The following is a 24,721-nucleotide window of genomic DNA, read 5'->3' as shown; positions in this document are numbered from 1 at the left end:
TTTTTCCTGTGATGTTGGCCTTGTGAAGCATGTTTCAAGAACAGCTTTGAATATTAGGAACTTCAGAGTAAAGTTTTTGCATCTATACACATTTTGGTGCACTGATGAGGGAGTGATGATAATGGTTATCTTTTAATCGGTATATGTGATTACATTCTCAAGTCTCTGAACAGCTTCTATTCAGTTCTTAACTCAGTCAAGGAATTCACTGATTTTATTAGATTTTTTTTTTTTTGAGTGAGAACTAAATACAGGCTTCCAGAAAAGTTCATGTGTGAGAAAACCAGAACTTTGCAAGGGCTGGATGGCCTTTTTCCTTAGAGTGATGTACTGCCATACAGCTATGAGACATGGATTCAGATGTGTCTCACATAATACAAAAGTCTTTAGTGTTACCAAAAAGTTCTTCGTAAGTGGGCCCTTCATAGCATGAGCTTTATGATTTAGAGGGGTATGGCTCTGAGCAGCCTTGGGAGTAAGTTTTCCATCCAGCTTGCATTGGATGCAGATGTAAATCAGCTTACTTGATTAAGCTTGTACCACTTATTTCTTTTTTGCATAGTTTTATTTCCTGATCCCCTCCGCCCCACCATCCGTCAATTTTTTAAGTGCTTATCTTTAGTTCTTAGTCTTTTGAAAAAAATTCTATCATTTGCACTTTTCACTTCTTTGGAGAATTCAAGTAAAAATTAAAGGACCAGTTCTGCTCATTATATAGGTATGAATGATATAGCTAAATGGAAGTGGGCAGAACTGGCCCCTAGCTCAATCAGGCTTCCTTACAGTTAGGGTTAAATTCTGTTTAGGGTTATGTTAAGGTGTGTTTCAAATAATTCAGGGTTCTACCAGTATAACTTGAGAGCAGATTTTCAGTTCTTGAGTTTGATACTGTGTGTATAAATCTATGCATTATGAATGCATACATTTTCTGAAACAATTTTGCTTGCCCATAATTTTGTATTGGACAGGTGCTACCTCACACTTCAGTGTTGAGCTGATCTTTGCTCAGTGTTTTGGTATGAAGAACACATTCTTCCACTTCTCTGTTGCAGCAGAGATGCAGTTTATAGGTTCTGTAACCTTCATAACTTTCCCTGTTGCCCTGTGTTAATGAGCATGGGGTCACAATACTTACTTCCCTCATCAGGCTTTATTAGCTATGTGTGTCACATGTATTTTGAGGAATGCTGGTTGTTAATGAATCCTGCTTTGTTTTAAAATGGTTTCATATATACTGGGATTTGATTTTTTTTTCTTGTTTTCATACTCTGCTGTTTTCTCTTACTCTCCTTGTCAAGTTCTTGCCATGCATGAAAATGTTCTTAAGTGTCCTACACCAGGCTGCACAGGCCGGGGCCACGTAAATAGCAACAGGAATTCCCACCGAAGGTAAGGATGCCGTCGCTGGATGCCAATCTAGAGGGAACAGTGCCTCCAAACTGCAGCCCTTCTAGCAGTCCATTGGCAGGGGGGGTGTGAGTGTGTGTGTCGTTGTTTTGTTCTAAAGATTGACAGATGGTGCTTCGTGTGCTTTATCCATTTTAAAGAGTAACATTTATTCATGTACTCTCTGAGGAGGTCGAGTATGCATTTTCTTCAGTATTGATTAATTGATCCACAGAAGATATTTTGAGCACCCTTTAATTTTTTGGGTGCATTTTTTCATTTTTGTTTCCATATTAACTTAACAGCAGTGGTACAAAACAAATGGTGTGACTCCTTGTGGTTATGTCTCAGGGAGAAGGAAGAGTCTGCCAACAACAGCAGAACTAGGGCAGAGTTCTTATTCCCACACTTAACTCCCTTCAGGGATCATTCTATAGTGCATGAAAAATCCACTCTACTCCTAAAAACGATTTTTTTAATCCATGAGAAATGGCATTTTAAATACACAGACACTGTAAGATTTTGCTTTCCTGCTGATCGGAGTCTAAATGCCAAAGGCCTTTTACAGCTGAAGCTGAATGAGGATTTGGCCTGTTTAAGAAACATTATGAAAATGCCTAGTTAAATTTAAAAATGATAAACCAGAAATTTTAGAGATAAATATTCTTGACAAACAAATTAAAATCAAGGAAAAAAGCTTCTTTTCTATAGTTTCCTAAGATAAGTAATAGATTCTTATAGAAGGGTTTTCATTGACTATTAAATTCTGTTAAACAAATCCCCAAATTATTAAAATGCTACTATAATTTTAGTACCAGTCAATTTTTCCCACAAGACAACAAGATCCTGCTCATTTCTCTGTCATCTAAAAAAATCCAGGCAATGAGGATAAGAGGAACTACAAAAGGTTTCTATTACCGAATTCCTTTTTTGACTGCTAATTGTAGCATGAAGGCTTAAGGGACAATGCAGATACTGAACACTCAGTCTTATCAAGCTCTGCATTACCAGAGCCCCTTATATTAACTGCATGTCTCCCACAAGACTCTTGTGGGTACCAACCCATCTGCAGTAAGCTCTGGTGCCTCGTTCTTCTCGGTAGTAATGCTGCCAGTAGATGCAGAAAAAAACTCTGAGAAGGCTTTGTGGGAATTACTGCTGCTTGAAGCAGCATTCACTTCTGGTTGAATATCTACTAGAATATTTGAGGTGTCTGAAGAAGAGCATGTCAGTGAAGCACAGCTGCCCTCTGGCATGACTCCAAAACCACACAGAGCCCCATCACCCCTCTGCAGAACTAGGGCAGCAAGGAAGGGCTGGAGGGAGCAGACTGCAGTCTGTGTTCACCTCTTTCTGCAGCTTTTGGGGCATTTTGCTCTGCTTCACTTTTTTGATTCTTTTTTCCCCCCTTATTTCCTCTAGAGAAGGGAACATCTGGGAATGCACTGATTTGCCTTTCATTTTAATTTCTTTTCCTGTGGAGAACAGAGAGCTGCGGTCACATAAGCACGCAATAGACTATAACAAGGAAAGGACCCCATTGTCAGGTCACAGGATTTTACAGCTTCACTAAGAGCACCATCTGCTGGCATCATTATATTTATTTTTCCTTGTTCTAAATCTTTTCCAAAAGAATCAGGCTTATTATTGTCACTTCAACAATAGTTCAGCATTTGCAAATTAAATTGAATTTCAGTTCAAGTGCAGAAATTCTTTTCATGTTATCATCTGCTATTAAAAAGACACTTTAGTGGCTGAAATTCCAGAACACAAAGTATAACATAGTTGAGATGTAGATTTAGACATCCAAGGCCAAATTTTGCACTCATTATACGCCTTGCAAAGAAATTGGAGTCAATGGAACTGAATGAGCTGTGAAGCAGTGCAAGATTTTGCCTATATGGTGTTGTCATTTAATCATCTTCAAGGCTCACTTCACTGGCAACGTTTGTAGATGCATAAAAGGTTGCAAGTCTGCTAGCAGAGCTGCACAGGAGATTCCAGCTTATATTCTCCTTTTCTGCTGGTATCTTCACTGTCTGACATACATGAACAAGCTACCCATGTGCAGTCAGAGAAAGAGCAGATCTAAGATCTACCATGCAACTTTGAAAGCAGAAGAAAAGAAGTCTATTCTAGAAAAAAATACATATTACCAGAAAGATTTTGGAAATTTTTCCTTCAGATTCTTCCTGATGCTGGCTAAGGAGGAGAAGGAGTAATTGGGTCAGTGCTATAATGTGAAACTACGCAGGACAAGACAATTAAATTTCCTTTCTGTAATTGCAGCCTCTCTGGATGTCCTATTGCTGCAGCAGAGAAACTGGCTAAAGCTCAAGAGAAGCATCAGAACTGTGATGTGTCAAAATCAAACCAGGCATCAGATCGGGTTTTAAGGTATTAGAAATCACTATAATACTTATTATTATGCAGAATTCATCACACCTTCACCTAATCTGAGAATTTATATTTATATACATTGTATATACATATACCTCTCCTTTAAAAAAAGCTAGAATAGGGCTTCTGGATCCAGTTCTTGCAGTGTATATTTCCCAGTCAATTTACATGGGGGAGGGTTGGTAATTATTCTGGCAAATACATGTAAAGCTGAAAAGCTCATTTTTGTCTTAGGCATTGTTTGGTGTAAAGATGACTGCTGGAGTGCAAAGTCTAAGAACAATGTGAAAAAAAGTTGGTATCTTTTGGGAATAAACTAATATTTACCGGTAAGTCTTGGTTTTTCAGCAGGCTTTTACTAGTAAATATCAGTTTAAATTAAACCAGAAGCCCTATTTACATTACCAAACTGGTAGTACACCTTTTGGCAGGACATTTGGAAAAATGTCAGGTATAGCTTAGATTCCAAAATAGTCAAATTTAGTTCTTTATCTCTGTATCTCTGTTCCCCACTCACTGTCAGGAAGGAGAGAGAAGAAAAATGTCATAAATTCTTATACAGGGAGGACCTTGAACCAGTTTGACATAGCTATACCTCTTATCTTCCTTCCTATGGGAGTCTTGATTTCTCCAAAGGTGTATCCAGCTTTGTGCCATTGTCTCCTCTTTTGAGATATGTGGGTGGAAATAATATTATTATTTCTAAGGAGCTGAAGTGTGAAGGATACATGTACAGAAACTAGACTTCTGCATGAATGTACCAGCTTTATGCTGATGATGCCCCAAGAGCTGCAGAATTTCTCCATGGATACTGCGCTATCTGTGGGCTGGGGTAGGTGCATCCCTCCCAGCTGCCTCAAAGAGCGTGGAGGAAGTGCCAGAGCTCTAGTTCCCAAAATTTCCTACTTATCTCACAGGTTTCTTAGTATTTATTGTCTTCCAGATTTAAACTCTAATAGGGCATCTCAAAATGATTTTTTTACTCTATTGTCAACAACATTCTTTGAATATTCTCTTAAAAATTCATATAATCCTGATGGTCTTTTCAAAAACTTTTCTTTCTTCCGTAGAGCCATGAATACACAATTATAGTTCACATCTACAGAAGATTTTCTGTAGTGTCTGTTGACTTTATTTTCCTTCCTCAGATTGTTTTTGATGGGTTTTATCTAACTGTCCCAAATTTGGATTCTGCGCTTTTTCATACAGCATTTGACAGTTTTTCTTAGAGGAGGGTTCTTCAGAACCTATTAATAAAAAACACTCTTTGAAGGAATAGCAGTTTCTTACTTGATTGAAAAAATAAAAAATGCAGTGGCTTTTACCACTGCTCATCAGAGGGAAGTCACTGAAATCAGATGTTTTATAAAAAAAGGCAACTGCTCATCCGATTTCCTGTCAAACCATGTAGGAAGTTGCACTGCAATCCTAACTTTGCTTTTGAGCCTGCCGTATGTTTCAGATTTTACAGACAGCTTTCATTTCGTCTTCTGCTTCTTTTTTACCTTTAAGACATTGAGGTATTTAAGATTAACAACTTGGGAGCTACTTGTAATATTTGCATTCAGGCAGCTGATGGGCAGACAGAGATTTCCTAAGATTATCTTGAACATTTTGTCTTCATCCCAGTTTCCATTGCACCAAAATTTACAATTTCTTACTTTAAAAGAAATCAAAGTCATAGGACTTATGTTTCATAGAAAATTTGGCTTTGCATTGAATGTACAGGATCTGAATTGAATTTTTTTAGCTAAATATAGATTATCTTGAGACAAGATCAAAATATTATTCATATTAGCTCATTGTATAAATGAGCTCACTGTATTTTGTGAGGAAGAAGTGTCTAAAGGAATGAGCATACATAAATCAAAGGGAATAGTGTGACTAATACAATTTCTTGGGTGATCTTTATATAAATATCCTGACTAAAGTCTAGGAAAATTAATTCATTTAGAAAAACATAATTTTCAAACCTATTTCTTACTATTTTACACATTTCATTTTGTCAGTCAGCACGATGATATTTCTGGTCTTGACTGAATTTATGTTCCTATGAGTGTTCCTTCTACTTCCTCTGCTTGTAAATGCATTAAAGAAAAAAAAACAATGAAAAAACCCAAAACTTGATTATATGATTCTTGATTCATGCAGAAGCACCTCAGGTGTGCTTTCCATCATCTTCCTGCTAAACACAGTAGGTAGACATTCAGCCCTGTGTAGCTCTTGCTCCCTATGATACAGTCTTAAAACAATTTCTTATATAGGTAAGGTGTTCAGGATCCAGCCTTCATTTGCCTTCTTTGAGAGCTGATGACCTCTGTGTCATACAGAAGATAGAGTGACAGTGGTGGAATTCACTACATCATTCTTTCACAAAGATTTCTCAAGTTTCTCCGCTGGCTGGTTGCTATCAGTCAGGGCTTCTCCTAATTATCCTCCCTAATTTCAAACAGCAGAGAAATGTAGTTGATACAGTTTTATTATGTATTCATTCACAGGAACTTCCTTGAGGTGTATATCTGGAATTGCAGCTCCTGCCAGAACCTTGCATTTAAGGGTGAGCAGGACCTGCAAGGCAGCAGCTCAAAGTCATCACAGTGAGACTTTCATGAGTATTTCTCAACATGAACATGGATTTATATACTGAGAGATGAAACTGAACTGGCTGCTTTGGGAACCATACAGGAAAACAGCGTACAACTCTATTGATAAAGAAATCCAGAGGAAACTTCATTAATTAAGTGAAGCTTCCAATGCTCTTTTTTCTTTCTGACATCTAAAGGAATTTGTCCAAACTTCTGTTGCTCTGCTTGCTCATCTTTAATTCACTCCCCAGAAAAGAAAATGTTTGCTATGTGATGCAATTACACAGGGAAAGGAAAACCCTGCAGTACTTTAAAGTAGAATTTTTAAATACTTTTAGCCACAGGATACATTTAGCTGAACTAGAATAAATTTTGTCTAGGCTTTATTCAAGAAAATATATATTGTTTGTCTGCTGAAAATAACCAAACTAAGAAAATGCAATAATATATTGCTGTCTCTTGAGTACAACTAAAATTTTCTAATCTGCACTATAAATAATGCACAGATACAGTAAACTGAACTGCATCTAACAAACTTTACATATCTTTAATTTCTAGGCCCATGTGCTTTGTTAAGCAATTGGAGATCCCTCAGTATGGCTACAGAAACAATGTCCCCACCACCACACCCCGCTCCAACTTGGCCAAGGAACTAGAGAAATACTCTAAGACTACGTTTGAATATAACAGTTATGACAACCATGCCTATGGCAAGAGAGCCATAGCTCCCAAGGTGCAATCCAGGGATATATCCCCCAAAGGATATGATGGTAGGAGGTGCACACTCTTATACATGAGAGACAAGTTTTCAGTTAATCATGTTGTTGTATATGTAAACATCATACAAATAAGACATGTTTTTTCATGTTCATGTAGTATTTTGAGGAATGCTGTAATGTGTAAGTTGTTTTAAAGGCCTTCTTAAAAACAGTGCTTGCTTCAGGTTTGTTGCACTGGCAAAAGAACATCTCCAGCTATTAAGCTCCCAGAATGTGTTGAGATAGCAATAAAAGCTAAGTAATAGAACCAGTCTTTATATTGCTATCCAGGAGACCTGGCCTCAAGGGTCACATTAAGATTCTTGCTTCCGTATGATAGTTCAGGTAACACATAAAGATAACATATTTGCTCTGTGGGAATATGGAATTAGGAAACCTGGATCTCATTGCACTTCAGAAATCAATGGTACTTATTTAATGAGGCATTTCTGCTCATTGTGTCCTCATGAGTACACCTGTTGAATTCTCTGGAAAACTAACCTAAGTAACATGCTTAGGAATAGGCTGAAAGTGGCTTCAGTTCAGGAGAAAGCAAAGGATGAGAAAGGATGGGGTCTGTCAGGAAAGAGGAATTTTATTAGGGGAGAAATATGAACTGCAGTATAAAGACTGAGGATTTGCATTGTAGCTTTTGAGAATGTCAAGAATTTTTCAGAGCAATACAATATGTTAATATATGTTATATGTGTGTGTGTGTATCTCTATAAAACCACATTGTACCTTTTTTGTGTGTGTGTGATTGTTAACAGTTTATTTTTGTGTTAAAATATTTGATAATATTCACTGACTACAACAGGAAATTTCAGGCAGGTGTCAGCTTTTTGTTTAGGAAAACAATAATAAATATATTATATAGAACAATTTATGCTGTTGCCTGAACACAGACTCTGACATTCAAAAGTAGGTAACTGGAGAAAGGGAAAATTGCTACAACTCTTACCTTCATATTACTGATATTTTTGATATTTTGCTTTCTTGTAGAATCAACAGGGATGTTCTTACATTATAGCAAAAGGAGAGGGATTGTGAAAGGCAACATTTCTTGAGTAAAAATGTCCTTTTTTCTTCTTTCATACAGTTGTGTTTGCCTGTATCAAAATGAGGGCTTGAACATTATTAAAGGGAAAGCACTAATGCTAATTCTGTTAGTAAGTTAATGAGTGAACCAGTTAGTAAGGTAAATGAGATATTAACTATTGTGTATACGCTGTATCCACTCTTGCAGCAAACAGAGTATTGCTGGGAATCCTGTGGACATGCACATTTTCAGATCAAATTACTGATGTTTAAGCAACTGATACATATTTTTCTCATTTAAGATCTCTTTTCAGCAAATAATTACAAGCTCAATTTTTTTCCCAAGCCACCAGAACTTGAAAATATGTGTAACATTACACAAGTTTAACAGTGGCCGTACTTAATGAAAGGCTAAGGTGATACAGGTCACCATTTTTATGCACACTAATCTTTCCTTTGATATAGATAGGAATTTTATTTGGAGATAAGACTGGGACAAACTTACTTCACTGTTCAGTAATGTGGGACAGAGCTGGCTCAATTTGTTTGGCAAATGAAGGATAATTCACTATGGATTAGTTCCATAGCTCTGTCTCTGCAGGGAGCAGCATACTCTGTGCCTGGTCCCAAGTGAGGTGTGTCTTGTTTGGGCAGGCAGACATACCAACATTGTCCCAAACATGGGACCTAATTTGAGTTTTTCTTTATACCCTATCAAAGATTTTATGAGAGATTTCAGGAAGAGGCTCTTCACTTAGAATAGCCGCCTTTCCTCAAGAAACTTCCATATTTCTGGATGATTTCATATTTTTGTGTAAAAATTATCTCTACTAATGCCATCGTAGAGATAGAGAGTGCACACCTAATAGGTGTATGTAAGTAGATACATTTAGATTAAAGCAGATTTACTTCTGAAATGTTTTCCTGAAAACCCTGAAAACAAGCCTGACATTTTGAAGAAACTTGCAAGTAAGCAACACTTTAATTTTTCTAACTATATAAGCTGACACAACCAGTCTAAGGATCTGAAAAATCAATAGTTTCATATCTCAATCCTTTTTTAATTTTAAACAAGCACTGTACTTCCATCATCAGATAAAGGCGTTAGCTGTTCAATAAGTGTATGGTTGTGAGTGACATAAACATAAATAGTTTATTTGGATTGTTTTCTTCTGTTTTTTTGTGGTTTTTCTTTCCTAGTAAGCTTTAGTAAAAAATGAACAGAAAATGGATACTTTGTATTGTGCTGTAGGATGCTCTGATAATTCTTGAGAAATCTGTTTCTGGGTTCTTTCTTCCTTTGAAACCAGTTTGAAAGTGCATTGGATGTTTGGTAGTTTATAGCATCAGAGATAAGAACAGATGGACACAGCAGGGAGAGGAGACAGCAACCCTTTCAGTTGCTCAGACAATGGCAGGAGCTCCTCTCATCCCACCAGCAGGACTGGGTCCTTCCATCAAAACACTGAGAAAATGTTAGGAGTGGGATTCATCATACCATACCTAGACTTTTATAATGTCAACACCTACATCTGAGCTTGTCACCCCTGTCAGATCTAAGGAGAAACATAGATACTTCTCTCATGCAATAAATGTCTTCCTGAAGTATGTATTTAGAAGCGGTCAAGTGAGTCACTGCCTGAAAGTTCTTATTTTGTTCCACTCCCTGTGGAGGAAGCCTATAACAGCTAGGTCAGATATCTGAAGTTAGGTGAGATTAATCTCTTACTGTGCAGGTCAAAGTGTTGGAACCGTAATTTAATGTAGCATATTCAGTGTTTAGGCAGTGCTGGGGATGAGGGTGCCTGAACAGAATGCAATTCCCCACCAAATACCTTCGTTTCATCCTTTATATTTCTGGGATCTCTCCTACTCCTTGATTATGAACTAAGACAAAGAGCATGTAGAGGTTCATTGTAATAATCCCCCAGGCAGGCCTAACAGAAGGCCAATAAGGGCCTACAGCTGGGTAGACCTGTGCCTGTTATTTAATGGGAAAGGGACTTTTTACAAGGGCATGTATTGCTAGGGGTAGTAGTTTCAAACTGACAAAAGATAGATTTAGATTAGATGTAAGGAACAAATTTGTTACTGTGAAGGTGGTGAGACACTGAGGCTTTGTGTCTGCCTGCCATTGTGGCTGCCTCCTCCCTGGTAGTGTTCAAGGCCTGGCTGGATGGGGTTTAGAGCAATCTGGTCTAGTGGAAGACGTGGGGGGTGGAACTAGATGATTGTTAAGCTCCCTTCCAACTCAAACCATCCTGTGATTCTGTGATTCTATGATAAAGGTGTTCTCCACATTCAGTATCACACCAGAGCCTAGGGGGGACTGCAGAGTTTCCAAAACCTGGTGCCACAGAGTTGGGTAACATTACCTAGTAGAATTGCTTGGTATTGAAACAATGCATCTTTCCCTTCATTAGACATCTAATTGATTTAGTTCATTATAAATTGGTGATATGTTTTTCTCCTGAAAAGGTAATATAAAATGAATAGTCTGGGTTATGTAACTCATCTTAATGTGTACAGCTACAGTAAAGTTATAATAACCGTGGCCATTTCTTTCTTTGCTTAAATTATTGGTAACCTAAAAACTAGTAGTTATGTAGCATGCTTTCAACACTCTACATCTTCAAAGTGTTTTGCAAGTGAATCACAACACAACTAAATTTTAGAAGTTTAGAAGTTACCTTCTATTTATTGGAAAAATGAATCTGAGGGGTAATATAGTTTGACCAAGGCCACAGAGGAGTCCATATCAGAGCCCGCATGAGTTTCTGGTGGTTAGTCCTACGTATAAAGCTGCTTCTTTCCCTCCCTTTTTTTAGCACACATTCTCATATATATACAATTTCCCATGTCTCTTACAACTGTCTAAACGTGCCCTTGCTATAGCAAGACAAACATCTTCGCAAATGACAGAATTCTTATTTGTTCATATGAATTTTGAAAGATATTTCTAATTTGACAGTTTCGGTGGTGCTGTGCAGTGGTGCACAGCAAGTGGTGCTTGCTGTGCTAACACAATAGAAATTGATTCATTCAATTATTTCCTTCCTTAAGTATAGGAAAAATCTTGTGTACCTTGGATACTGTTACAAAGTAACATGGGATAAATGCTGAATTTTTAATGACCACCACTGACTACTATATTAATAATGAAACTCTTGAGAAATAGTTCACAGGTTTATTATTAGTGGCTACCCTGCTAGAGTAGTTCTACTATGTGTTCAAAACAAAGAAATGTGATGAATGTTTAGCATTCACTTCACTTTAAAAAATCACACCTTGTGCATTATGTGGCTTTCCTGAGAAAACTCCATCTGTTATGAATTAAGTGAAACACTATTTCCTTTACTGTAAAAATAACACCAAGATTTTTTTTCAGTTTATTAGAGAAAGGAGGACGACATAAGCTCTTGCAGAGGTATTTTGCTTTCAGATTCTTCTTTTGAACCCTGGCTAGCAAGCAGCCTGTGGTTCACAAATGTGCTGTGCTCGTGGGGGAAGATTATTATATGTACGTCTGCTCAGACAAATACACCTGAAGAGTCTGGCATTTAAATGGAGCCCATCACGGAACAGCTCTAGCTAGGGCCTGACCTTTTTTGTATAGCTCTCTAATCAGCATGCTAGTTGGTTATTGTCATACTGTTCTATATGGTATGATCTCTGCAGTATACATTTCCATCTTAAGTAGAAGTAGTCACTGTGATATGCATATATATATTGCCTGACCTGGATTTTTATTTTTTTAGGAAAATATGTGAACTTTTAGATTTAGGAGATGGGCTGACACTGTCTTGCATTCTTATAAAAACATTTTAAAAGAGCTTATTCGGGAAGATGGTTAGAGAAATAAGTAGGTTAATAGGGCTGTTTTCTGTTATCACTGTGATACTTGTGGATGAGCAGTTCTTAGAAGCATCAGCAGCTCTGAATTTAGATAGACTGGATATGAGCTTTGTCAGTGGCTTGTTCTCCTGTGTCCAGTCATGGCTTCTGTCAGCCAGGGTACAGCTGAGTGCCAGTCCCTGGCATGAGCAGGAAGGGGTGGGGGTCCTGGTCCTTATTGTTTTTCCATGTATACTGCCACTGCTGCTTCCTTTGTGCAAAGCATGGTAAAACTCACATGACCACCTCTTTTCTTACATCATATTCCTCTCCTTTCTGATGACCAGTGTGATGGTATTTGCCTGTGATGCAGGAAGAAGAAACCTTTGAGCAAGTGTGGGGTTTGAGGACATATGGGTAGCACTGTGGCCCAGAGACTAAGCCCATCTGTCTCAGGGTGGGCTTGATCTCCAGCAGCACTGAGGAGTCCTAGGACTTAAATTAACAGTTTACTTATGTAGAAGGGAAAAGATCCCATAGTGTTATGTTGTCCCTCATTAATAAAAATTAATGAACATAGATCCTGCTTCTGTCTGACTATATGTGTGGGGTAAAAGCAGTGTTTCTGTGTTTTTATTGTTTTCTAAATCCAGCCTGTTTGTCAGATAATTCATGACTACATCATGCAGATTTATACAGGAGGTTATTTCATATAAACTCACACGTAACATAAAAGTCAAAGACAGAAATCAAGAAATACAGCCATCATTCTTATTGCAGGCTTTTTTTTTTTTTGGGCATTTGGTTACTGTCGCTCATTATAAATTTCACCTCCAGCAGTTTGTTTTTCTCTTCACTTATGCAGCATGCTCGTTCTTTTGAGTCATCCTTGTCATATTTCTCCCACAGCGAAACGCTACTGTAAGAATTCAAGTCCAACCAGCAGCACAACAAGCAGTTATGCCCCTAGCAGCAGCAGCAATATGAGTTGTGGTGGAGGCAGCAGTGCCAGCAGTACCTGCAGCAAGAGCAGCTTTGACTATAACTCATGACATGGAGGCAGCACACATGGCTGCTACTGCTATTCTGAATCTCTCCACTCGCTGCAGGGAGATGCTCAGAACCCTCCACTAAGCCTCAGGATCTCTGTGCAAGGGTAAAAATTAGTAATTCTGTTTGTTGATAAAGATTTCTCTTTACTGCACTTGTTATGTGGCCCTGATAGATAAATAATAGCTTTAGTATATCTGCTCTTTTTTCTTTTTTTTTTTTTTCTTTTTTTTTTTTCTTCCTTTTTTTTTTTTTTTCCCCTCAAAATTAACATAATCTAGTGCTCAGCTAAAGCAGGGGAAAAAAAAAAGATGAAGAATTCCTCACAAGTATCTCAGGAAATCCCAATCGGTGCATAAACTGATGATACTGAGAGCATGTACTCCCTCGTTTTTGAATTTTTCTCTTACTTGTACGATCTATAATTATGAAAAGATGTCTGGGTTGCTCCAGTGGTATTAATGTACTACTGTTTGTTTTGCTAAACACTGTCTGATTCACACATTTTGTGAAAGGGTTAGGATGTAATGATATATTTTCATTTAAAAAATCAGAAATTGGACCTAAGGTTTTAAGATCTAGCATAACGAACTCTGTTACTTGTCTGTTATAATTCTTGCCTGTCTGCAGTATTACAGTTCTAAAGCTATTGCATAATACATTCAAAGTGAACAGATCCCCCAGTACAAGAGACTTTAAATGTGCTTAACAGTAGAGCAGGCTCACTAATGTTCTGAATGTTCATAGAGCCTCAGTTTGTTATGAAATTGCTATGGAGACGCAAGTAAAAGCTTTTGTTGTTAAGCTTTATATCTTAAGAAAAAACAGTGTGCTATTAACATTCAATAAAGATTTGCTGGATTCATTATAAACGTTGTTTCATCTCTGATAGCTGTTAGGAAATAAGTAGCATGCACCAGCAAACAGCAGAGTGCTACCTATAGGAGACCACTAGAATGGCTAAGTAGGCAGATGCAGTGCAAACAGTTTTATTGTGCTTATAGAACTGCTTTTGAGCTGGCAGACATATTCTGTGCTTCTACATACAGAAAAAGGTTTTCTTCTCCTCATTGTGTAAAACTGCATGATCATTCATAGTAGACTAAACTCGTAGCAGTAGTAGGTGTTATTGATAATCATTATTTGAGCCAGAATGGCTGGTGACTTTTTTTCAAATGCTGCTTTTTATATTAATTTATTATTACTGTTCAAGAGGGAGATCTCATTCTGGCATGTAAAAAAAATGTGGTTGTTCTCTGTATGAACAGGATAGGAAAAGCTGGAATAGCATGTAAAAAAAATCTTCTGGTCAAAACCAGGAGGGGCCTCTTTCCTAATATGTTATTCTGTATAGAGACTGAAGGAGTGAATCTAAGAAGATCAGCAAGTATTTTCTAAATTAAATTAGCAGGATAGTGCCAATTAGATATATGCTCTGTCAAAAGGCAGTAATTCAGAAAGAGAGATTTTGCATTCACAGTGCTTTTCTGCAGCCTTGTTGTTAGTCCAGAGGAGAGAAAGTCATTAGGCATAAGAGGAGACAGTTGTATTCACATCAGTTTTGAAACCAAATTTCTCACTGTTTCATTTTTGAAAAGGATGAGGGATTCTCTGTGGGCATTTTTATTCTATCTGTCCTTAGCTTTTAAAATTAATCTTAATTTTAATATATATTATTCTCTTCACCTAATGTAATAGACAACCTTTTTTGCTTCTATAAAAGAAAAAACCAGAGCCCATGCTCACCCTATTTTTCACAGTATGTCAATCACTGCAGAAATTGGTGTAACTATTGTTGCAACTATTCCACTACCTAAATTTGTTGATTATAAAAGATAGGAAATTTTCATAGATTTACATCTGTAAGGAAGGAGCTGCGAAATCTAAATGCAGTTCCTCAATGTCAAATGGTGTCCGAAAGGACTTGTTCTGGTACCCTACCTCCCTGTTTAATTTTCTGACATCACTTAAGCAAGCTTTGACTGTTAATGGTAAATGAACAAGGATTATTTGATGTTAGCTGTTTTTTGTTACTGTAATCATACAGGTGTCAGGACTGGAAACAAGAATTACACAGTCGTTACGTCATAGATACTCACTTGTCAGAGAATAAATCAAGAGCATAAAGACAAATGCAAGAAAATACCTGTAGGGATTTCCCTTTTCATTCCAAATTTTGCACCTTTGTGCTGGGTGTCAGGAGGGTCTTCAGACTCACTCCTCTTCCCCTACTCATCAGATTAGCCATTCCAGAAGAAATCAACTTTAGCAGCATTAATGTTGTGTAACAGCATCATGCTATGTGTGGGAGGGGGCTCGATGCTTACAATCTATACAGGAATGGAAAAGCATTTTATCATTCTGCTAGGCAATCCGATTGAAGAACACACAGAGATAACAGTTTGCTTGTGTGAAGCTGAATTAACAATATTTTTCTTATTTTGACAGAATCCTGATATGGAAGTCGATGAAAATGGGACGTTGGATCTGAGCATGAACAAGCAGAGGCAGCGAGATGGTTGCTGTACCATTTGACACCACTGGAGCCAATGTCCCCACAGCGGCAAGCGGTGATGAATAACCGGTGTTACCAGCTGAACGAGGGCGACTGCTGGGACTTGCCAGTGGACTACACTAAAATGAAGCCCAGTAGGATAGATGAGGACGATTCCAAAGAGATCAATGTATGTCTTTTTCATCTATTAGTTCTTGCTGCAACCTAATTTTGGTAATTCGGTGTATTTCTGAAATTTGGAGAGAAAGAGGAAACAAAATTATTATGTGAGAAACATGTTGGTTTTTCTACAAAAAGAACTTTCTGCTGGTTAATCTTTGTGACTATATCATACTGGCACACATCTGATTTGTGACTAAGTTCCATAAGAAAACATTTGAGCCATGAATGTGAATCATGTTTTCTAACAGCATCATCTTGTTAACAAATATTTTCTGCAGCAAAGATGTTTCTGTATATCCAGATTGCATTACTTTGTATAAGCCAGTTGACATAACTGTCTAATACTGGCATAATCAGCTCTCAAGACAAGATATCCTCCTGAATTTGGAACCGTAAATGGTATGCTGAGCATTTGAAAGAATGGATTACATGTAATTCAAAATTGATCAATTAAACAAAAGCAGCAGAGTGTAGTGTAAGCTTTCAACTGTTTCAGCTAATCTTCTTCTAGTTTACCTATACACTCCTGATAGCTGTGTGTGTGAAAGGGCCTGTATTAGTGAAATACTTTGTTTCAAGAAGACAAAGAAGGGATATTAGAATAAGTATTACTTTTCAATTCATAATACCAAGGCAACAGAAGAAACCTTTAAAAAGAAGAGTCAAATAAAAAAGTTATATTAGAAAATTTATTTTACTTTTCAAACTTAGAGCAACCAGGAGATGGAAGAGCTCTGCTGACAATTTTAATGTCACTCCTTCTAGAGTTTCAGCCTCATCCACTGTGCATTTTACAATGCTGCACTGACTGCAGCTTAGCCATTTGGAGAATTCTAGACATTTTCCTCCGGTTTTTTTTCCTTGGTTTATAACAGCAAATTAGGCTAATCATTTATGTGTAGCACATCTCTTGCCAACTTTAATTAAAATATAAGACTATTTTCAGTAGCTTTGAAAACACATAACAGAGTGGCATTTTCACAAGATACACTGAAAGCATTCTAGCTCTGGTGTTAATTGCAGTTTTCCTATTAATTTCACTGCAGTTAGGAGGAAATCTGTCACTATCAAGGAAATGTGAGGTAAACCAGACAGCATGGTTTTTTTCAGAGTATGCAGGACTCCCTGTTTCTACTGTGGTGTTCATAGCACCATCTGCAGGAATCACTGAATCAGTGCATTCATCCATAGATGATTTTGAATTTCTGAACGCATCACTAAAGTTAATTCTAAATTATATAGTCATATTTTGCAAGATAAATTGAAGTTTATCCCAGGCTGCGATTCTGTGTGTAGATGGCGAGATTGCTCCTATTTAATCTTTGTGATTTTCTGAACAGTTAAAATATTATTTAAGATGGCTTTTTCATGCTTAATCTTTTTTCCCCTTGCTTCTGTTTTTCCGTTACTTTAGAAGACCCACTGATTCTTTCAAAGGAAAATAATATGACAGCATAGGAAAAGCTGTGTTTTGCCCTTTTTGTTTGTTTGTTTAATTAGTTAAACTATACATTCCACATATTGTGAAGTCTTCATCAAAATATTGAAGTGTTATTGAAAGGTTTAATATATCAAGGGATGTAAAATAATGCCATTAATTTTCTGCATCAGAACAGGATAAAAAAGGATTGCATCTGATGACTCTGCCTTGCATCTCTGCGTAAGTTTTAACCTCACCTGGCTGAAACTAATGCCTGTCTATTTGCTTGTAGCCAGAAGATTTGGATCCTTTCCAAGAGACGCTTGAAGAAAGAAGGTATCCTGGGGAAGTTACAATCCCAAGTCCTAAACCCAAATACCCTCAATGCAAAGAGAGCAAAAAGGATTTAATAACGTAAGCATAATGTGAGGTGAAATTATTTTTCTCATTTAACCTTTTCTCTCTTTGTCTTCTTTAAACAACGAGTACATATACGCCTTGCAGTATGAGCATGCAACATTTGCAGCATATAATGTTTCAAACTGCCAGTTAAGTAAAGTGATAAGCTAATGTGTATTGCTTGTTCTTAATGATGCTATATTGTATTGAGACGCCATTTCATTTAAACCTGTTCATTTTGCAGCTTTTCGATTAGGATGCTTAAAATCCCTTGCAGTCATTGCAGCTAAACTGGAAACAATGAAACTTTTAAAAGTTTTTTTTTAAACATACTTACTATTTTGGCTGTTTTTGTTTTTGTTTGGTGGCAGATGTCCAACACCAGGGTGTGATGGGAGTGGTCATGTGACTGGTAATACGCCTCACATAGAAGGTGTGACTTCATTTTTTTCATGGTGGATTCTGTCTTTTCAATTTATTGTTTTCAGCTTACCTCAACAATGCTGTCAAAGTAAAACGTTGAACTATGTGTTAACCCTTTGAGTAATATATGTTGATCTTAAAAGCATGCTAATTTTGTGTGTTGTATAAACGTCTTTATTTTTAAATAGATTACTAAAATTTCCAAAGTATTCTTAAGCATTTAAGTAGTTAACCCAGGAATCTCAAATATTTTTGTTACATGCTACTAGTTCATGGAGAAACAAACAAAAAAAGAACATTTACAGTATGTAATTTTGGAAGTAATGTTGATACCTAAATATATTCAGAGGGTTAACTATATTACAATTCAATATTACAGCACTTGCCCCATCGCTTTTCTGCATTACAAACTTTTACTTTTAATTTTTATGTTGTGTTTGTTGGAAGTGTTCAGTTAGCAAGAAGATTCACTTACTTGTATGCCCTGCCATGTCTTACAGTTTATCTGGCTGTCCCTTGGCTGACAAAAAGCATTCGAAGTATGCTGGCTACAAGCTCACAAGAACTCAAGTAAGATATAAAGAACAAATATTTTCTTTATAAATATTTATTTGACCACAGTTTGTAATCAGAAATTAGAAACACTGTTTGGAGAACTCCTGCAAAAGGGGCTGATACTGCCTGGAACACTTGTCAAAGTCTCTAGAAATATCATTCAGTGCTGGCTTTATACATGTCTGTGGCTGTAGCATTTTCTTTTGTGTATTTGTTAGGTGATAAGGATGGAGAAAAGCCAGAAGTTCTGAAATTTCATATAAATGTTGGAATTCCTATTCACTTTTTTTCCTGAATGTTTGATTTTGCTAGTTAGAACAGAAATTCCTTATGAAATTAGACTGATTAAATACTTGTAATTACACAACCAGTAAAGTGCTGCAGTTTCTCAGACAGATCAGAAGAAAGAGAAAACAACTTACTTTCCCTAATGGCTGCATAATTTTCACCGGGCTTTTATCACTGTTAGCAGCTTAATGCATTTTCTCATCTGACTATGTGTTTTAGTGTTCACTATAGTTATTCCCCTACTTAAAATGCATTGTTTACAGGTCCTTTCAGTTCTTAAGAGTGATGATTGTGAGCAGTAAAAGTTAGAGAATCATGAGACTTAGCTTTGTTCTGTCTTCCTGCTTGATCAAAACTCTGTATATGGAAGAAGTGTAGCATTTGCCAGTGCTGTGGGGTAGTGGTACTCCTGAGTGTGTACTATGGTTAATATGGAAAGATGTCAAGAAGTAGCAAGGACAGATTGGGTAGAGTATGAGTGGATAGCTCACACTGCCATGCAAGCAGTATTGTCATTGCCATAAATGATTGCCTTAAATACCATTTCTGGAGACAGTACATATCTTGATGAAAAACACAACTCTAAAGCATGGGAATTATAAGAAAGGAAACATGAGAAAGCTGTTGCAGTAATATTGCTCTCTAATCTTAGATAATCTACTCTCGAGATTCAAACAATGGGTGCAAAAATTACAATTTATTTCCTACAAAAAGCAATGGTTTGGAGCTATCAGTTTAGGTCATGCTGGTACCTACTGCTAGAAGGCTACGTGATATACAAGGGGAAGAGATGTAAATGAGATCAAGGAAAATATCTAAGTGTAAGCAAAGTGATACATGGGCATACAATCCCGAGGAAACTCAGATCTGGACCTGTGTTTTGGGCTGGGATAGGTCAAGTGGTAGATGTTCAAGGAAACCTTATTGCTTAAACAGGACACAGACAAGAGTTTTGGGGCAGCATGAATAATACTTTGTGTACTTAATTGCTGCTCTAACCTTTTATAAAAATTCCACTTCTGTTAGGAAAGTGTTCCTGAACAACCCCATCTCTCCTGCCTTTCTCAAGCATCTGCAGTGAAGCCTACCTAATACAGAGCAGGAAGAAAAAAATTCAAACTCCCCACAGCTCTACCTATTTTAAGTTTTGATAAAGGAAAGAGAAGAAGATTAAATCATATTTAAAGTTTTATTTTTGCATCCAGCATCTATTAGTTAGCATTTAGCATAATTTATTTATTTAGCAGTTATGTTAAATGAATGCAGTTAGAAAAAGTTGGAAAAAGGCAGATTTTTTAAGGCTAACTTAGTTCACTTTTGCATTTTCATTACAAGGTAAGCCTTCATTTTCTGGTCACATATTTTTCCATAGGATAACAAAGTAATTCATTGCACAGGGCAGACAGTAATTACTGAATAAGCAACTAATTAATTTCTTCTGTTTTCCTCATAATCAGCCCATGTATGGCCCTGTCTGTTCTTAACTGCACTTTTCTAAACTGTACTCTCAGGAACTAACAATTCACTTACACATTTGTTACTACCATTGCATCTGAGTGTTTCCTAATTAATCTTGGAGTCCAGTGCTCCGGAACAGCCATGGGACTGTCTTTTCTCCTCCCCAAAAGCTCTGATTAGGCCCAGCATCCACTTGGGCCATTTACTCTGCCTTGTTTTCCTTTGCCAGTTTTTCTACATTGTTCACTGGTCAAATTAGCCCATCTCCTCTCTCCATCACATTTATATTTTTATTGTCCTCTATCTGTACATCCTGTTGAAGTTAGTACAGAGGGCAATAAAGTATCTTTCCATTTCTCACAAATATCCCAAAGCAGGGAATTAGGTGTCCTCTTAGTGACAGCATCCTTTGTACAGATTTCATTTATGCTCTTTTTCTCTGCCAAAGACAGATGTGATCATGTAAATGATAATCCATATGTACAAAAGCTAAACCAAAGCTACATAAATTATTTTGATTTTGAAATGTTTGAACTGTGAAATACTTTGTTTACATCTGTTATATTTCTTTGTGAGAGGTTTTGGGGTATAATTTCCTTGCTTTTAAAAAGAGCAAGCTGAAAAGAAGCAGAAATTCCAAAATGTAGGGTTTCACTCTCTCTCTGTCAGGCCTCCAGCCACCATGGGAACTTTTGTTACCCGCTGTATAGGTCACCTGCACTACTGTGGTAACAAACACCACTAAAAGATACAATGCTCTGGAGGGACTGGTACCAGGAGGAGGTGGGAAACATTGGTAACATGTTCTTTGCTCATGGTAAAGGAGTAGTGAGAATCAGTAACCTTGGCTGCTGCCCCAGCCTGTAGAGAGAAATGTATACACATTTTTTTATTGTATCCCAAGTTAGGGTCCCTTCTGTCCCATCTCTTCCAGTTTGTACTGTTCCCATCTCTTCTTCATCTTTAATTCTTTGTTCCAGTTTTCAGCATAGTTGCTTCCAATCTTCCATAATCTTCAACCTCTGTACAATATCTGGCAAATATTTTCCTAGTGCATGGGGTACAAAGAACATTTGATAGTGTGGTACAAGAGCTGATAGTGCAGCATATTTCTGGGATGCATGGTTTGGAAAGAGTTTTTTACTTTTATGGTTTTTCCATGCATAGCTTAAGTAGCAAATACTGTGTATGTGCTGGTAAAGCCTTTATATAACAATCATCTCTCTCTGTGCATCAGACAAGACACACAAATTATGTATTATACAGCTTCCAAACCAGAATTTTGCTGAAAAGCCAATTCTTTTTAAGCCCCAATTAAAATAAAAAATAGCAGACACCTAAAATAATATAATTATTTGATGTTATTTGAACTGAATAATATCATTCAGGTAATATTCATAATCAAAATAATATGAGAATCTGGAAAGTTAAAAAAGTTAATTTTGCTTAACAGTTATGCTCAGGGTATTGTATGTAGCACTCCATAAATTCCCACCACTCACATTCTTGGGTCTTACAATAATAATGTTGCAGCTTTTAATTGAATTGTTCCATAGTCAGCCTAATTACTCCTTACTACCCATGTTTCTCTTCTCTAAGGCTTATTACCATAGAGATTGTACGATTCTCCACTTTCCCCCAAAGCCCAAGTGGAAACGTGAGAGTCTTTATTCAGTTTATCAGCAGAGCAAAGCAGTTGCACAGCCTGGCCTATGGTTTCCAAATAACAGAAAAATTTCTTTATCTTTAATTCTTAGTAGTTGGTATTGGGAAGAAAAAAAAAGAAGTTAACAGCTCTAAGGGTCTCCAAAGAAATTATTCTTTGGCAGGAATCCAAACTTTTCCATCATTACGATTTGGGTTAGAGTACTTGTGAAAAGCAACTGATTTTTAAAGGAGCTAGAGGCACCATATTGATGAATGAACTTATCTTTGATGGCAAAGCAGTTAACAGTGCACCCAGCGACTGATGTCAATATTAAAATAGTAGTAAATTAAATCCATTTTAATCCTACCCAGGGACTTTTCCGCATAAGTTTTCTTATCTACTCCTTATCATTGGTGTTTTTCTAACAGTTACTGTTATTTCAGAACTGTAAGCCTATTGTAGAATTATAAATAATATTAAAAAGCAACATTTTGAAGCCATTTTAATCTTATTGAAAATATTTTTTTAAACGAGCAAATAAAATTAATTACTGTTTTTAAAGGACATATTTTGATCATCAGTAAATCAATCCCAGCCAAATGCAGCATACTGACTGAGAACATTTCTACCTGCTGTGCTGCCAACATGAGAACCAGAGAACTTGGGTACTAGAAAATCCCAGAAAATGGCAAACCTTGTTCTACTTAGTGCTGGTGTAATATAAAAATTATCACAGTTTTTCAAAGGGTAAGTAGGTATTAGCTTGGTCTACTTCGGAATTGGCTATCAAATTGTTGGCATTTACCCTTGTTTCTTGAGTCAGTTTTCTGCCAGAAAATACCATTAGTGCTTATATTGATGGATCTGAACCTGGGAGAGATTTGCAATTCAGGCAGCTGTCTGCAAGTTTGGATTTTTATCTGATGCTGTTGTAATATGCCCAGTCTTTCAGTCTCAAATAATATTATGTGGTGGACATCTCTTGGTATGCCCTATGGCACTTAAAGGCTACAGTCTAACATCCCTTTCTACAGTGAAGCCTGAGAACTTTTCCACATCTCTTTACTCAAAGTGAGGAGCTCAGTCTAATTTCACTTTCTCCCACAATCAAGTAAGAATTGGAATTTCTGTATCTCCCTCTTCTTTCCATGTCACTCTGCCCTAATTTTTGCATTCTTGGTGGCTGTCTTCTCTTCTTTCTTTTATATTCCTTTTAACCTTGTCTCCCTACTCCCAGATGTGTCATCCCAGTAATGTGTTCCATCCATTTCAGATGGAAAGCTGAGCTTCTCTGAAGCTTTTCCTATTAATCACAACTCTTCTAGGAAGAGCATCATTCTGCAGTACAGGTTTTTTCTGGATAGAAAGAATATCCTTACCTCATTCTTATAGGAAAACTTTCCTGTGTTAGTGTAATCTCTAATATTTACTTTTTATTGGTGTAATTTTACTGCAGTTTTCCCAGCAAGAACTAGCAACTGGGAAGAAGGGACATCCTCCCAGAAACAGAGAAGCTTGTGGTGGATTTATTCTGAAGAATATATAACATAAAATATTACTGTGAAAAAGTAATATTTTCTTCCACACTTTAATGATCTTGCAAGAAATAGACCTCCTCCAAATATAAAATTAAAATACAGAAACAAAAATAATAGGATATATTAGTAAAACACCACAGAAACCTTCCCAGCTTTAGACAAGTAATGAGGTTACTCTTAGACATTGATCAGCATCTATACTTTTTAAATCTTGATAGCTCTCCCAATATGCATCCACTTTTTGTACTCAAAACAGTTCTTTAGCTGCTGAGGTGGTTTTCTCCATCTGCATCCTCTGTTTGCCACCTGAGGTGTTTCTGATGTTCAGTGCACAGGTGTATATTTGTTGCTTCATCTTTGCAGGAGTGTTGTCCCTTCCCTTCCCTTTTTCTGCTGAGATCCTATCTGTCCTAAGAACTCAGTAACACTGAGACCCATCATGTAGTTTTCACTCACTTTTCTCCTCGAGAATTACTCTTTATTGCAAGATAAATAACCTTTCCATTCTTGCTATCACTTTTTTATCCCTGTTATTTATGTATTTTTTTCTACATTAATAGAAGGTGTCATTAGTTTTTCTTGAATGCTGAGGTTGTTGAGCCTAGTAAGTAATTGTGTGTTGTAATGAAATACTATTTTGATGCTAAGTATGTATCCTTTGAATCTGCAGATACCTTTATAGGTACTTTGATGATTTATTTTATATAGAAAATGTTATTGCAAGGACCAGACCTGATGTATTTGAAGTAATGTTTAAAAATTACTATAGTGAGTCATTTGTAAATTACAGTGTTTTATTAACTTACCTGAAATGTTATGGTAAAACAAATCTTGGGTTTTATTGTATTAATAAATTTCAAGTTAGCTTGCAAATCTAATTTAAATTATTAAAAACAAAATCAAGGAACATAGAACCCCAATATTAGTTCGTCTATAAGGAATAAATCTTTCCTGGTTTGTTCAACTAGATCCTTGGGCCAGTGAAATTAGGAATCTCATGTGGTTTCAGTGGGGTTTTTTTGCATTTTTTGTTTCCTGTATTATTGCAGATTTCAACTTGGATACCTTATCTTTGATGGCAGCATGCATGCCTGGCCAGAACAGAACACCTTGGGCTCTGTTCCTGCACTTCTCAATACTCAAATGGGCACTGTAGGTTATACCTAGCATTTCCAACCTCATGTTGTGTGGTGTTATGATAATGTCCTTTGTATAGAAACCATCATCTGCAGCAACTTCATCTCTGTAGTCGCAATAAGTTTTA

General features: G+C 36.8%; 1 protein-coding gene across 1 annotated transcript in view; it reads left to right on the top strand.

Moving 5' to 3' along the window:
• Nucleotides 1-24,721, top strand: part of MYT1L (myelin transcription factor 1 like) — a 297,370-nt gene that overhangs the window by 229,903 nt on the left and 42,746 nt on the right. Inside the window, 12 exon segments of the mRNA XM_030447142.1 lie at nucleotides 1,299-1,389; nucleotides 3,676-3,783; nucleotides 6,930-7,141; nucleotides 12,014-12,016; nucleotides 12,911-13,044; nucleotides 13,046-13,125; nucleotides 13,127-13,157; nucleotides 15,500-15,578; nucleotides 15,581-15,735; nucleotides 17,441-17,562; nucleotides 18,471-18,495; nucleotides 18,497-18,540. Of these exon segments, the coding sequence (XP_030303002.1) occupies nucleotides 1,299-1,389; nucleotides 3,676-3,783; nucleotides 6,930-7,141; nucleotides 12,014-12,016; nucleotides 12,911-13,044; nucleotides 13,046-13,125; nucleotides 13,127-13,157; nucleotides 15,500-15,578; nucleotides 15,581-15,735; nucleotides 17,441-17,562; nucleotides 18,471-18,495; nucleotides 18,497-18,540 (1,084 nt within the window).

Source organism: Calypte anna, chromosome 3, assembly GCF_003957555.1.
Source record: "Calypte anna isolate BGI_N300 chromosome 3, bCalAnn1_v1.p, whole genome shotgun sequence".
NCBI lineage: Eukaryota > Metazoa > Chordata > Aves > Apodiformes > Trochilidae > Calypte > Calypte anna.
The sequence above is the reverse complement of the archived record's forward strand: the minus strand, read 5'-3'. Positions and strand labels throughout refer to the sequence as shown.